A 13,841-nucleotide genomic window follows, 5' to 3' on the forward strand; every position below is an offset into this window, starting at 1 on the left:
AGTTCTCAATGGTTAAATTTTTCAGCCATGTCTTACGCCATAAAAATTGTACCTGAATAAGTCTTGCAAGATTATTTTTATTGGGTTAGATTTGACGAGATACTATAAGTGGAGCTAAAATTTTTTAGAGTGAAAGAGAGCAATTAAGCTTAACAAGACAATAGTCTTTGAAAGGTTGAAAGGAGTTTCCACAAGGCACCACTTGCAGCAATCTTCAAATGTGACCTAGAGGCTTGGCACAGACAATAATCAGTCGCAAACTGATTTTAGCTAGCGTAACTTACGAGTTTTTGAATGTTTTGAAAATCCAGTTTACTAAGCGGATAATTATACAAGATCAGCTACTTTAACCCGAGAAATCTTCTAAATCATATCTAGAAGACCATGAAATGCTTAATTAACTCATTCACACAATAGCAAATTTACTCAATGGTTGCTTATGGCTGTATTGGATCTTCTCGCTGTCCTAAATAGGTCAGAGAAAGAAGTCTTTCGCGGAACTGCATAATTTCACTGTCGTCACTTTTCGTTCATTGAAATTTTGCAGAGTTCTTTCTTTAAATGCAAACTGCTATTTTGTGTGCATGTTGAGTTTTTTTCTCGAGCTGGTTTGTTATTAAGTTTTAAATTAAGTTATCTCAAAATACATGAAGTTCAGTTGGAAAGCGGCACCAATGATCAGCATCTTCTCTTTCTCTGTCGCTTCTTCTGGAAACCTGAAACAACAGGACAGTAATTATGTTAATCCACATGTTAATACATTACACTAAGGTCGCTTATTACAGTAAACTCCAGCACCAGCAAAAATTTTGCATTAAACAACACCGCAAAAACAGGCAAAATAATTGCTTCAAACTTTGTTTCGTTCAACAGCAGTTAAAAGGAATTCCATTTGTGCAGTTTAACTGATTTTTCGTTTTCAATTGTTTTAATTGTTTCTTTCATTTAGCTGTCTTGTTACAAGCAAAAGTAGCTTCCCGGACTTTAGCCTCAGAGCATTTCAGCGCTGGACCAGCACATTTCAGGAGTAAAAACTTAATTCAGCTCTGAAATATCGCATCTCCAGAATATTATAGGTTTCTTTATGTGCAGTTTTTCTTCATTATGATTATTTTGAGGTGATAGAGTTCGCCCAGGCTATATTTTTCCTGTATAGTAAAAATTACTCATCACCAAAATTAAGTCTGAGCAGAATAATGTCCGCATACTTTTGTAGTTTATAATTGGTATTTAATATGTTAGTATACACACTATTTATATGTAAGCTAGTTTGTAGGCAATTACCACAAAGCCCATTTAGCTTAGTGGTTACGAATCGCTACGCAAATTAAATGTCACAAATACCCACGCAGAAGTTCGAATCGCATATAGAGCAAACCTTGTTGACGTGAGTAAAGCTGAGCATAATATTCTTCTTGTCGTAAAGTTTACTCAAAAACCTAAACTGTCAAGTGCAAATTGTGACATGAACAGAGTATTGGCCATCCTAAAAAAACAGAATGTCTCTAGACTAATTCAGCGCTGATTTGCTCTACCACTAAACTACGGGTTAAGTTAGATAAATTACTATGCAGTTTAATGGCAAGTTTATTATTGGCAAGCTATATTTCCAATGATTGATAATGATGCATCATTTGTTAAATAATATTAATAAATTACATTTTTCAGCTACATACCTTTGTAAAAGTTACTTCCCGGTGGTTGGTGTTAGAGAAGGTCGATGCTGAATCAGTCTAGAGACATCTTGATTTTCAGGATGGCCAGTACCATGTTGCAATTTACACTGGCCAGTCTTCGATTTTTAAGAAAAAATTACTTCATGAAAAATTATATGTTCAGCCTAGCTTCCGCTGAAAAGTCCAACTTTTTATGGCATTCGAACTTCCGCGTGCTTACTTGTAACATTTAATTTGGGTAGCAAGTCGTAAACACTATGCTAAATTGGTTTTGTGGTAAATGCCTATAAGCTAGCTTATGTATTAATAGTGTGCATACCACTATAGTTATTACCAGCTTTAAGCTACAAAAAATGGAATTATTCTGCTCAGACTTAATTTTGGTGTTTGATCATTTTTCAGACTATGCAGGATAAGTTTCGCCTGGGCGAACTCTATGACCTTTATATTCATAATGAAGTAAAAAAGCATACAGAAATTTATTCTTGAGATGCAATGTTTCAGAACTGAGTTAAGTTCTTAGTCTTGAAATGTGTTGGTTCAGCGCTGATTTTCTCTGAGACTCAAATCCGGGGTTTTAAAATAATTGTAGAAAATGCAATATTATTCATTGATATAATCTGCGTTTGGCAATTAAACTAATTTCTGTTTACAATTTGTTCACTAAAGTTTATATCTAATGTGAGATCCCAAAAAATTCTGAAAGAAAAATTTGGCCCGCCTCTGTTAATAATTTCGCACAAGGAAACAGAAGATTACGACGTGTTTCTATCCTGCGATCAGATAATTTACTAATTTTCTGAGATACTGTGGTCCATCTTCTTTTTTCTTCAACTGATTTGCCTTCTCTAATGCAGGTTCCAGTTGTTTCACGCTGTTTTAACGTTCTATGATCACTTTGTTTTGTATGATATCAATAAAGAAGTTGCAACCAATGCCTTCAGGAAAAATATTGATATGAATTTGATCAAATACCATTTAAATCAAAGTAATAGTTCCTTTATTCCTGTTTTACACACCGAAATTCTACGCACCTATCGATGCATTGTTTTTTGCTTTTCATCAAATTTGTGCGCAGAGGTACATTTAAAAAAAGTGCCATTTTTAAAAGAGGTACTTTTAAACTTGCTTTTTTGCTCATGAATATTTGCCGTTTTTGACATTTTGATGTCCCGGAAAATTCAAGCATCATAAGGATTGAAAGCTACTGAAAGCATAGAAAACATTAATGGCAACTGAAAAGGACATAAAAAGCAAAAAAAACAATATCTTAAAGTCTACCAAGAAATAAATGTTTCTTTTACTTTTTGTTAATTAAAGCCAATGCTATATTGGTCTGAGAAAAAAGAACTTTCTTATGAATGTTAACCAAAAAATTGGTATCAAACTCGTTTAACGTATGCAGAAGTGTGCTCAATAATGTTGATTTTTCACGAATTGTAGCTGAAAAAAATTACATTATAATACCACTGAAAAGCGCTGGTCCGCCCTTAAATTAATTATAAAATCAATGAAGACATTTCTTTTTTGAACGGTTTCAGTACATTTGATATCAGCATAGAGAGTATAGAGGCAGTACCAAAAATGACTAAACTAAAAGTGGCAGGCAATTATTGCTAAATTCAAATAAACCAAAATACGACAAAAAATAATTTTTTGAATTAGTTTCCGCAACACACAATTTTTTGTTGCGTGTGGTAAATAATATCAGAAGACCGAATGAAAAACATTGCCAACGAAACTGGCAACACGTTGTCATTACATTTCGTATTCTGTGAATTCAAGGAATGCAAAGACCACTTTCACTCAATTCTCTTTCTTAGTGATTGATAGTAAGTAATATTTGCGGAATATTTTAACCTTTTTACTAAGAAAGCGAGCGATTTTTTTACAAACTGAGGGAAGTTCTGCGTCTGCAGTTAACTATCAACTCTGCGCACTAATGGTCGCCCCATATCATTTCTTTTTTTTATGTAAGGTTTTTCAGCTGATTTCTTTTCTTAGTTTCATTACTTAAAAACGAAATCAACACACAAGGACATGTTAGACCCCTCTTCCGTTTCTTCTTTTGCATTGCACTGCAAGTTTGGGGATATACTAAGCTTATTTCCACTGTTTGTGCAATAAAAAAAATCAAGATTATTGAGGATTTCGATGCGGAAATTTAGAAAAGAAAAATGTTGAAACTGTACTAAAATTTTATAATTAATATATTGAGTTCATATGGAAAGCGCATAAAATTTTAGAGGGACTCGAATAATCAAAGCTTAGTAAAAATGCAGAATTTACTGTGTGAAAAGTGCTTAAATGAGCTGAATTTAAGAACAAAAACTGCTGAGAAGTCGCTGAATTGTTGCAGGAGACTAGGTGAATTTTTCTTAGCTGAAAAATAATTATGCGCCGCGTTTATTTATTAAATGAGCTGAAAATAAATTGAATGTCTTTAAATTTGGGCTTATTCGGTGCATTTCACCGTATTACGCGCTTTTCTCATTATTTAAAAAAGAGAGCTGAAATATCGCGACCCTGCGACCCCCGAAAGAATGCGCAAGTCATTAACGGATTAGAATCAAAATTTAGCAGTTTTATGCCTCCAACCTTGGCGTTTGAGAAACCAATAGCAAATAAGTCAGGAGAGCAAAGAAACTCAACTTAAACGCTTAGCAAAATTAAAAATAAAGAATGAAAAAATCGTTATTAACGCAAGTGCTTTAGTTATCCAATTCTTTTGTAAAACTGGATAGCAACATAGTTAAAAATCAAATTACTCTTTCTAAAATAGAGTTTCGAATTTTTATACATAAAATTAGGCATAATTACATACAAGGAAACCAATTCCTTTTGAACCAATTCTGGTAGGGGCTAGTAAAAAAGATCTTGTTGAGCTTCATCTTGTCAACGTTCTTTTAAAGAGACATCACTCGACAGGTTCCGACCTATATGAATGTCTCTCAAGCGCTGATTGTACCAATGCGTTGTACTTTTTATATAGCGTTTGGAAGTTCAAAGCTAACTTAATCTAATCTAATCTAATTAGTATTCGTTTTAATTCGAAGATGATAAATTCATCCGCTAAGAATAAATGAGATACCTCCATGACCTTATGGTCATAAGAACCGAGCTATTTATATAGCTGCTTGATCAAAAATTGCCATTTTGCAATTTTTAACGCCTATTGAGGTGCGTGGTCAGTTGAAAGTGCCCAAAAAACAGCTTTTACATTAAAATTCCTCATTGTGTGTATGTGTGGGTGTTAAATCTCAAATTACAAGATATGCTGATTTTAGGGTTGCTCTGAGATTGCCATGTGTTTAATTGCAACCATAGCCAGTTAATCTCTGTTATCAAACAAAAACTGGGCGTCAGCTTTATAAATCGAGCTTCATCGATTTGTAATGTTTCTGTTTGTGTAATTAAACTCTGTTTTACAAACTTCATTAGGAAGTCAATACAACACAATTAATTGCTGCAAAACTTGTTGATGATTACCTTATAATCTTGGTATAATTATCGGAATGGTATGGGGAGGGGGGGGGGGGGTAAGGCAGAAAATAGTTCCGTCAAACTCTAGCTACCTGATCATGAAATCCTCGTGACTCATATTGAGTGGGTACTCCTCTAAGACGGGGTTATTGTACTTTTGGATCTCTCCCTCTGCCCCGTCCGACTCCTCAGCGTAGATGCCATACAACAGGGAAGTGCTGCACCGGAATGCAAATGTCGGGCCTAAGTTAAATTTAATCGTGAATTCAGTATTGCTTGTATAAAATTTCAAATTGGGATCAGCTGTTATGTCTTCCCGTACCTAACTTTCAGAGTAATTCAGTACTGAATCAGAATGATTCTCAGAAACATATCAGTACTGATTCAGACTCTGTTCATGTCATATTTAGCTCTGAAATCCCCTATTCAGAATCTGATTCAGACTATGAATCAGACTCTGATTTTTTTTGATTCAGTACTGATTCTCTATGAACGTTAGGTACGGTTTGTATAAGTCGAATATTTAACTTGTAAGAATTTGCACGTCGATTGCTAAACTTATAAGGTCTTGTAAGTTTTCGGCAGAAGAACATGTGGGGCAATACATCGCCTTGTCAGAACTTGCAAGTTCTAAAAAGTTGACCATAGGTACTCGACAGGGCCGAGTTATTATGTTTCTCGCCATCTCTATGCCTTAAGTTGCACTATAACCAAATAAACAAACGCTTTTCTGAGCAATTTTTTTTTTCAAACAAACATGTAAATTAATAATTAATAATATAACCGAAAGGTTAAAAAGTTTACATGCCTTCAGAATAATCAGGAATATTTATTGAAATAATCAAAATTATACATTAATATTCTGGTTATTATTTTAACCTCTTAACAGTTAACATGACGTCTCAAAAATAATGTAACTTGTTCAGAAAGGCGGCAACCTCCTTTAATCTGGAACGCAGTTTCATCATTCTCATCCTTAATGTCCATGATGGCATCTCCACACGAGAACCTCTGTCTCACCCACCCCAGGTGGTGGTCCTCAGGGGTCTGCAACATGATCTTTTGCATCCAGCATGGCACCCACCCTGCGTCACACCTCCATGGCTTCACAAACAGGGCCACTATCTTCCCCTTCTCATTCATCACCGACAGAAACATTGACCTAAATGTTCCATTTCACTTCTTTTCAACCCCATTCATTCCGGGGCCAACGCTAAAAATCGCTTTAAAAAATGTAAAGATTGCGGTGAAGGTGGTGAAAAAATATTCCACCACTAAAATCTCCAATTTTTACAAAATTTTGCCGCTATAAAACCGCACGATTTCACAGCTTCCACCACATGTTCACAGCTAAGAATGATGGCTTTGCGGTGAAAAATAATTATTTTCACTGCTATTCAACGTCATTGTAATCAATGTAATTTTACATTATTTCCCAGCAAAACTTCGACCAGTGTTTAGGCCGATACTCATATTTATTGTTATATCTTTTCCTCCATGACATTTAACAATACAAACATTTATTGCACTTCAAAACCGTTTTTCTTAACACTGCTTATCCCTATATCTGAATTGCAACCGTACAATTGTTTGAAGAATTAATATTCGGGTTAATTGATAGGAGTGAAACGTCACCCCTATTATTTATCCCTGATACGATTAATATTTCGTTGTTTAGTAGTTGGTATCTATTGTGCGCTGTTCCTTTTTAAGTTTTGCATCTATTTTGACTCTATCCCGCTCTCCCGGTTAGAAGGCTTACAACCTTCACCCTCTAGCAATGAGCTATATAACAAGCAATTTGTAATTTGGGGACAAGAATATTTGGTCAAGCACGTTCGATTCCCTTTCCGATTCCCGTGGGGAGGTGGTGGAATTATGAACCGGTTAATCGAGACAAAAATTAGCCATGATTGTACGGCCCAGACAAAAAACTGGTCATGACTCGAAGTAGCTAGAATTACCACGAGCTACTCCGAAGCAATACCTCAAAACGCGTTTATGTTTTGATCTCGTGCAGCATTATGCGAATTTTAGCGACTATGAATCGAAAACGTGACTATTCGAAACTTTGCAACTAAATGATCCAGACGAGGAAATGGTCATGATCCAATGCTCAGGCAAGAAGTTGACATCATTTGAAAATGTCTGCAAGTGTGCAAAATGTTCAAAATTGTCCAAAATTGTTCCATTTAAGAGAAGCTATATCAGGCGGTACTGACAGTCGAAAAGTGCGCGACTCCGATTCGACTATTTAGACAATGCAAAACTGTCCGTCTATTGTCGGAAAAAAGTAATAACTGCTGAAACTCTTTTGTCTCTTTTCTTTTCATGTCACCTTTTGCACAAGAACTAATGTAGAAAGAAGCTTAGAAAATTGCAATCTGAACTCGCAATCATAATTTACAAAACGTCAAGTAAAGAAGGAAAATTGTTTTTTTTTTTAATTTTGTTTTAGTTCTGTAAAAATCCTCGAAACTTCAATAAACAACAACAATAGTGAATACATAATTACAAGCTCTTAAGACCAATTTCGTCGCCCTAATCGATAAAATCGAACATTTTTTTGTCTTGGTTGTTATATGATGCAGCTAATAATGATATACTGATAAGTTACCCGACTTACCTTTCTCAGTTAGCTCACAGAAAAGAAAAAAATGTGTAACAAAATTTGAATTTATCGGTACTATGAAGCTGATTTAATCAGATTATGAATCGAATTGTCTCGTAGTTGCAAATTTATAATTCGACATTACGCGCGTATGAGCACCTGAGACTATGATTCAATTATGTGATTTCAAAATTCAACGTAGCGCTCCTATGGTTCGAAATAGCGCGACAAAAATTTGGTCCATACGGTATAATTAACATCTGAGAGGGTACCCCCGAGACAATAAATTTCCAATCATGCTTCAGCCACCTCACAACGCGATAGACACCCCTCTCTACCACTATGGTATATTAACGGTAATTGGGTGAGTTGTATCCGTTATATGACAATAATCAGCGGGCTGTGGTGAATATAACGCGTATGACCCAAATCTTCTAATCATAGGTCCAGTTAGGGCATGGACATTACCTGTGTGGTCCACATAAATGTCGACAGAACATGGTGGTGTCTTCGGACACAGTGTACACCAGCTCCCCCACCCCATTCAACAGGTTCCAGTTCATACCCGCACCACAACACTTCTCACGAGAGTCCAGAGTAGTTCGCACGTCCAAAAAGTCCACGTTAGTGAGTTGCTGGAAACCTTGAAATGAACCAATCCGCATTTGAGGGGACATTTTAAGCGTAATATGGTCAGCTTAGTCAGTTTTGTTTAAACGGAAACCATGCAATAATGAGGGATGTATTTTTTTTCGAAACGGGAAGGGAATTAATAGTTGCTGGGTTGTCTTTGTCGGCCTATCAATTTTATTCTTTTATCTAAATGATATATTTTGAGGGGAGCATTTGATTTAGCGTTCAAACGATGCAACTTATTCTTTGAACTGTTACCATGCTCTTGAAATACTATTCAATCATAATTCATTAATGAAATTGACGTTAAGCCGAAATCAAGAGAATAATTGTTTATTTTTCCACAAGACCCAGGCTGAAGTCTCCGACCGAAAATCGATACACGTCGAGACCGAAAAGAACGCAACTGGGTTATCGTGCGATCAAAATTATCATTATATAGTCTGGAAGATTAGATAATTTAATGATCATGTCAATAATTTTGTGCGTTTACCAGACGGAAATACATTACTTGATAGGCAAGTAGATCCTTGAAGATGAAGACACCACCTGCCTCTACTAAGTATAAAAGATTATTAAGTCAAATTTAAATGTTTGCTATTTCCAATTTCATCCAACTTCTGGGCGCGATAGCCAAGAGTTAAAGTGTGTGATGCACACGCCAATGATTGAGATTTCAATCCCCTTCCTCCATGAAGCTGACTGTGTGAGGATGAGTTCTTACTTAACCATAGCTTCAGGTTGACCATAGCCTGACTAATGTTGGTTGCAATGATGGTACCACGGATCAAGCACCTTGATTCACATCACAGATTTATAAAACTCAACTCGAGTTTTTCAGATGTAGGAACTGAAGAAAGGAGAGCTTCGGAAACAAGCTATAGAACTTCAAGTTTTTGAAAGTTTTGCTTGTTTTAATATTGATAAATATATATTTTGTAAAATTTTGCTTACAAAAGTTTTTTTCCGCAAATCAAACCAAAGAGTCAACAGACAATCTTATAGGAAAATGTTGGAAAAGTAAACAAAATAAACATATCCTAAACAAAAAGCAAGCATACGAATAAATCAGCGATCTCATTTTGGTTTGGTTTCTTTCAAATTACTCCGATATTAATTAGAAATTGTTTTATTTTTCATATTTACTTCAGTTGACCCTACCAAAGCATTATGTTCTGTCGAATACAAAGTTCGCAGAATTTTCTTGTTCTTCTTAATTACCGAATACTGAAAAAAATCACCAGCAAAACAAAATCATTGATACACATTGTCACTATTAATCTGTTTTGCGTAGTCTTATTTTTTAAAGAAAAGGGACCGCTAATGGACGCTGAAACGAATCAGAAATGACACCACGAGGTTGAAAACTTTGATTTTATGCCCAATAATATGGTCCAGAATGCAATCTGGAAATAAGCAATTCTGAACACGCGATAATCTGGAAAAGAACGCGCAAATACTTCAATTTGGGAGCACATGATATATCTATTGAGACAGAGTCGGAATTGTTTACTCGAAAATTTTTAAAGCAAAAACAAGGCAAAAAGAACTCCACAAAAAGTTGCAGATGCACACTTTCCGCAACTAAAAACTCCAAAGCTACCCTTCCTTAGGATAGCAAAACACAATTAAGTTTACAAACAATACCTTCAGGTTTTTTGGTATGTTCTATTACAACTCAATCCGTCAGTTGAACTTCTATTGAACTGTTTTAAATAACGCTAAATTAAAGAGAGACAGTTTATATGTTTTTGGCATACTTTCATTCGATTTGCGTATGAAAAAATAGTCATTGCATGTAGTTTAACACATTTTTAATGCGGCAGTTTCTTGAGAGCTCCAGCGAAACCAATCAAATCAACTGGTTTTTAACTTGCATTATTTCTATCAGTATTTTAAATTGAGAGTCAGTAAATATCAAAATGCCTGATAGAAGCAGAAATAGCAAACCGCTGGTTGACAACAGATTGAGATGGACTTGTGATATCAAAAAAACTGTACTACTTTGTCTTATGACAGCATCAATTGATATCAGTTTGTTTTCTTCTTGTTACCTCAAATATTCTCTAAAATTTATTAAGGCCGCTAGAATTTTATCTTGCAATACCTTCTCAATTCTGTCAATATTTTCCAGAACTGGTACCATGTTTTTATTAGTGACGTACTACATCTGCTTGCACCAAAAATATCGTTGGAAAAAACACAGAAAAAGAATCCTGCAGTAAGACTATTAGTAATTTGAAAATGAATAGAATTTGTAAAAGAACATTTAACTCACTGAAAAGAATATTTTTAAATCAAAGGGTGCATAGTTAGCAAAAAAGTTGTTTCACTAGAAAACAGAATCCAGTTTACTAAGCTATTAACTGTAATTTGACGCTTTATCCTAATTTTATCAGGATTATAATGCAAACTTATTTTTATCTAAAAGCAGTTTCTGATTAATAATTACACTAAAATTATTGAAAATCGCAAATTATCCATGAGCCTTGAGTTGTATTTTGTATACAACCTAACAACCTCCATTGCCCAATATAGTTTCGTGGAATTAAACAAGGTCATATGATTCCCGGGAATCATCCAAGGTGAATTATACTTTGTATGATATATTCTTTATCGTAGTTCTCAAAATATACTTTTGTGTTAATATCAAATGAGAGCTGTTGTTCACTATAATAATTTTTTGAAGTATTTACTTCGTGGCCGCAATAATATCTCAGAGTCTATAAATTCTTCTGCTTCTCCAATTAAGTCTAGCATCTAATCTAATGAATAGTTGAGCTCCCTGTTCTATATCGAGGCCCTTAAAAAGTGTATCAATTGAAATTACGCCGGTTTTTCCCCAACGCATTCCACTTTGTGTTACGATAAGACCATGACTCGACCCATGAAATGATTTTGAATGGACTTTAGATATGTGCTTGGCCGTGAAATTTGGGTCAATATCTCTCCTCCCATTTTTTAGAGTACATCTCACTTAGGGTATATACGGGGTTAATTAAATTGTTGTTTCCTAGTCCCTTTCACCAGGGCCCTACGACACAAAATCCACATTGCAGCAATGCTTATTGAGTAAGGCCTCACTGAAAGGGTCTAGGAAACATCAAATAAAGTAACTCCGTATATTTTAATGCAACCCTAGTCGAGATGAACTCAATAAAAGACTCAACCAGTCAGAGGGAGAGGAAGATTGAGCCAAACTACCCGGTACCAAGCACAGTGCTGAATGTCTCTGGATTCATATTATAAAAATGAGCAAACATTTTGTGGATAATATTGTCTTGTCTATGGTGAATGCGCTGGTTTATTTTCTGGACCAGCAAGTTGCAGAGAAGTACCTGAGGGAATTCCTGGTTGATCAGGTAGTTGTTCACTCCATTGCAGCTCATCGCCGATGCCTCCCAATTCAGTTAGTGTCTAAACACATATTTTAGAGTGTTGCTAGAGAATAACAGATTGTGCACATGATAAGTTTTACAGGAAGTTCTACTTGTTCAACTCATACATTGCAACTGAAATAAGACCTTGACGAACAAAAAGCAGAACGAGAAAAAGAGGTAAGAGAGATTCCGAATAGCCATTTTGTTAAATCGGTCAACCGAAAATACCCCAGATAAAATATTGGCGACATAAGCCAGCTCTGATCAGACCGAGTAGGGACGTGCACGGGGAAAACTGAGACCCTTCCACAGATTCTGGCCGGAATACGTACGGTCTGCAAAGACTGATCAGGGCTCTATCCAGAGTCTGCACGATCTGATCAGCGCACTACAAGCGGTCTGGAAAGTCTAAACAGAGCCCGGATACTCTGACCACAGTCAGGTCTAGAGTCTGGATAGTTGCGTGTTATGATCGGGATGAAAACCCTGTCAGAGTGTGGATAATCTGCTCAGAACCAAAAGGTCCAACTGAGAGAAAAGTCAGTCCCCTGACAAAAAAAGAGAAAATAATATTAATCAAAGAGATGACTGTTTTTTGAAGAGCACTTTTCAATTTTGTTTGATGATCATTAAAGACAACGCTAAAGAATAATTTTCTCGTAATTGCTGTTGAGCTGAAAAAATTCTTTGTTTGGAATATTTTGACTGAAGAAATCAAGACATTGTACCAATGATTACCGCTACTTCAGCTGTTAGAAATGTCAATCGGGGTACCCTCAGTGAGCGACACAAATGGCTCTGACGCCAACAGTGCGCAACCCAAGTATGTCAGGCAAACCAATGCGCGTAACACCTATCTTTATTTTGAATTGTAAATTAATTATATATAATGGACAACATACAAAATTAAAATTTATTGTACAGAAAAGAATTTCGATAGAATTATTATAGATTTTCCAGTTCTTGCTCCGATTTCATCAAACTAAAAGTGACATTGCTGAAAAAATGAAAATTACGAGAAGTATACAAATTTTTGATTTTTTATTCTTCTTAAGAAAGTAACGATCAGCATATGATGAACGAATGAAGACTAAATAATTAAAGGTCCATTTTTAGCTCAAACGCAGATTCATTACTCCTGGAAATTCATCTGCAGATTTTGTGCGATACACAAACTTACAAAAATTTCTATTCGTGTAAATTCACATAAACACTTTCTTGCATGATAATCAATTAAAGGATTCTTCGTTTGCCAGAACTAATGAAAGTGACTAAATTTATTTGAAATTTTTGCATCCTCGTTATCTGGTCGCCTTTCTCAATAGCGTTGAGTTGAAAAGTGTGATTTATTATGAAAACTTTTGTGTGTCAAATTTTGTCACATCGCAGCTATCCCTGACAGACACTCCTACATGATCCGGGTTGGGTAAGATAATACCTCTTTGGGGATTATTTGGGTGGTGGAGTTGACACTGGCCACAGAGGACGCTGTCTCTGGTCTGTTAGAGTGCTCAGACCCCGCGTGAGTTGCGCTCATATCCCTCACCACTTAACGAGACCTTTGGCTCCCAAAAATAGTCTTTCTGTAATTCTAAATCTGAACTGGTACGAATTAATTGTGAACGTTAATCTGCAGACGCCTTATGTGTTGAAGAAGAGTAAATCAACCGATAAGGTGAATAAAATTTAAGTTCTGAGAAAGAAATTAGGAATTAAAAATCTTCAATTCTCAAATTATCAAATATTTTCAGAGACCGACTTCAATTAGAAAAATGAAAATGAATTCCGCATTTCAAACACTGCAATAATTTTTGAAAAACAGTAAAAGACGCCGTTTAAAATTGGCTGACAAAATTTAACGTATAGTTATATAATACTTCGTGTTTAAATTTATTTTAAGCTTCTAATCAAATAATTAATTTGGCATCGGGAAAGCTAAGGAAACAGGCGTGAGTGCCAGAAATTCCACCTTTTAGGGGATTATGCTGGCAACTGCTATTAAGTAGCAAACTGAACCATAAAAAACAAACACCTTTCAGTAATATGATTTCTGCTATT

General features: G+C 35.5%; 1 protein-coding gene across 1 annotated transcript; it reads right to left on the minus strand.

The window, feature by feature from the left end:
• Positions 1–324: 324 nt before the first annotated feature.
• LOC142354979 (phospholipid scramblase 2-like) lies at positions 325–13,635 on the minus strand. The gene is made up of 6 exons (XM_075407300.1): positions 13,222–13,635; positions 11,742–11,820; positions 8,239–8,413; positions 6,098–6,321; positions 5,252–5,402; positions 325–716 (listed from the first exon to the last, which is right to left on the minus strand). Exons 1-6 carry the CDS (start codon positions 13,318–13,320, stop codon positions 629–631), a joined length of 816 nt encoding a protein of 271 aa, XP_075263415.1. The 5' UTR covers positions 13,321–13,635; the 3' UTR covers positions 325–628.
• Positions 13,636–13,841: the final 206 nt, after the last annotated feature.

The sequence above is a fragment of the Convolutriloba macropyga genome, unplaced genomic scaffold (genome assembly GCF_964194025.1).
Source record: "Convolutriloba macropyga unplaced genomic scaffold, txConMacr16.3 SCAFFOLD_2571, whole genome shotgun sequence".
NCBI lineage: Eukaryota > Metazoa > Xenacoelomorpha > Acoela > Convolutidae > Convolutriloba > Convolutriloba macropyga.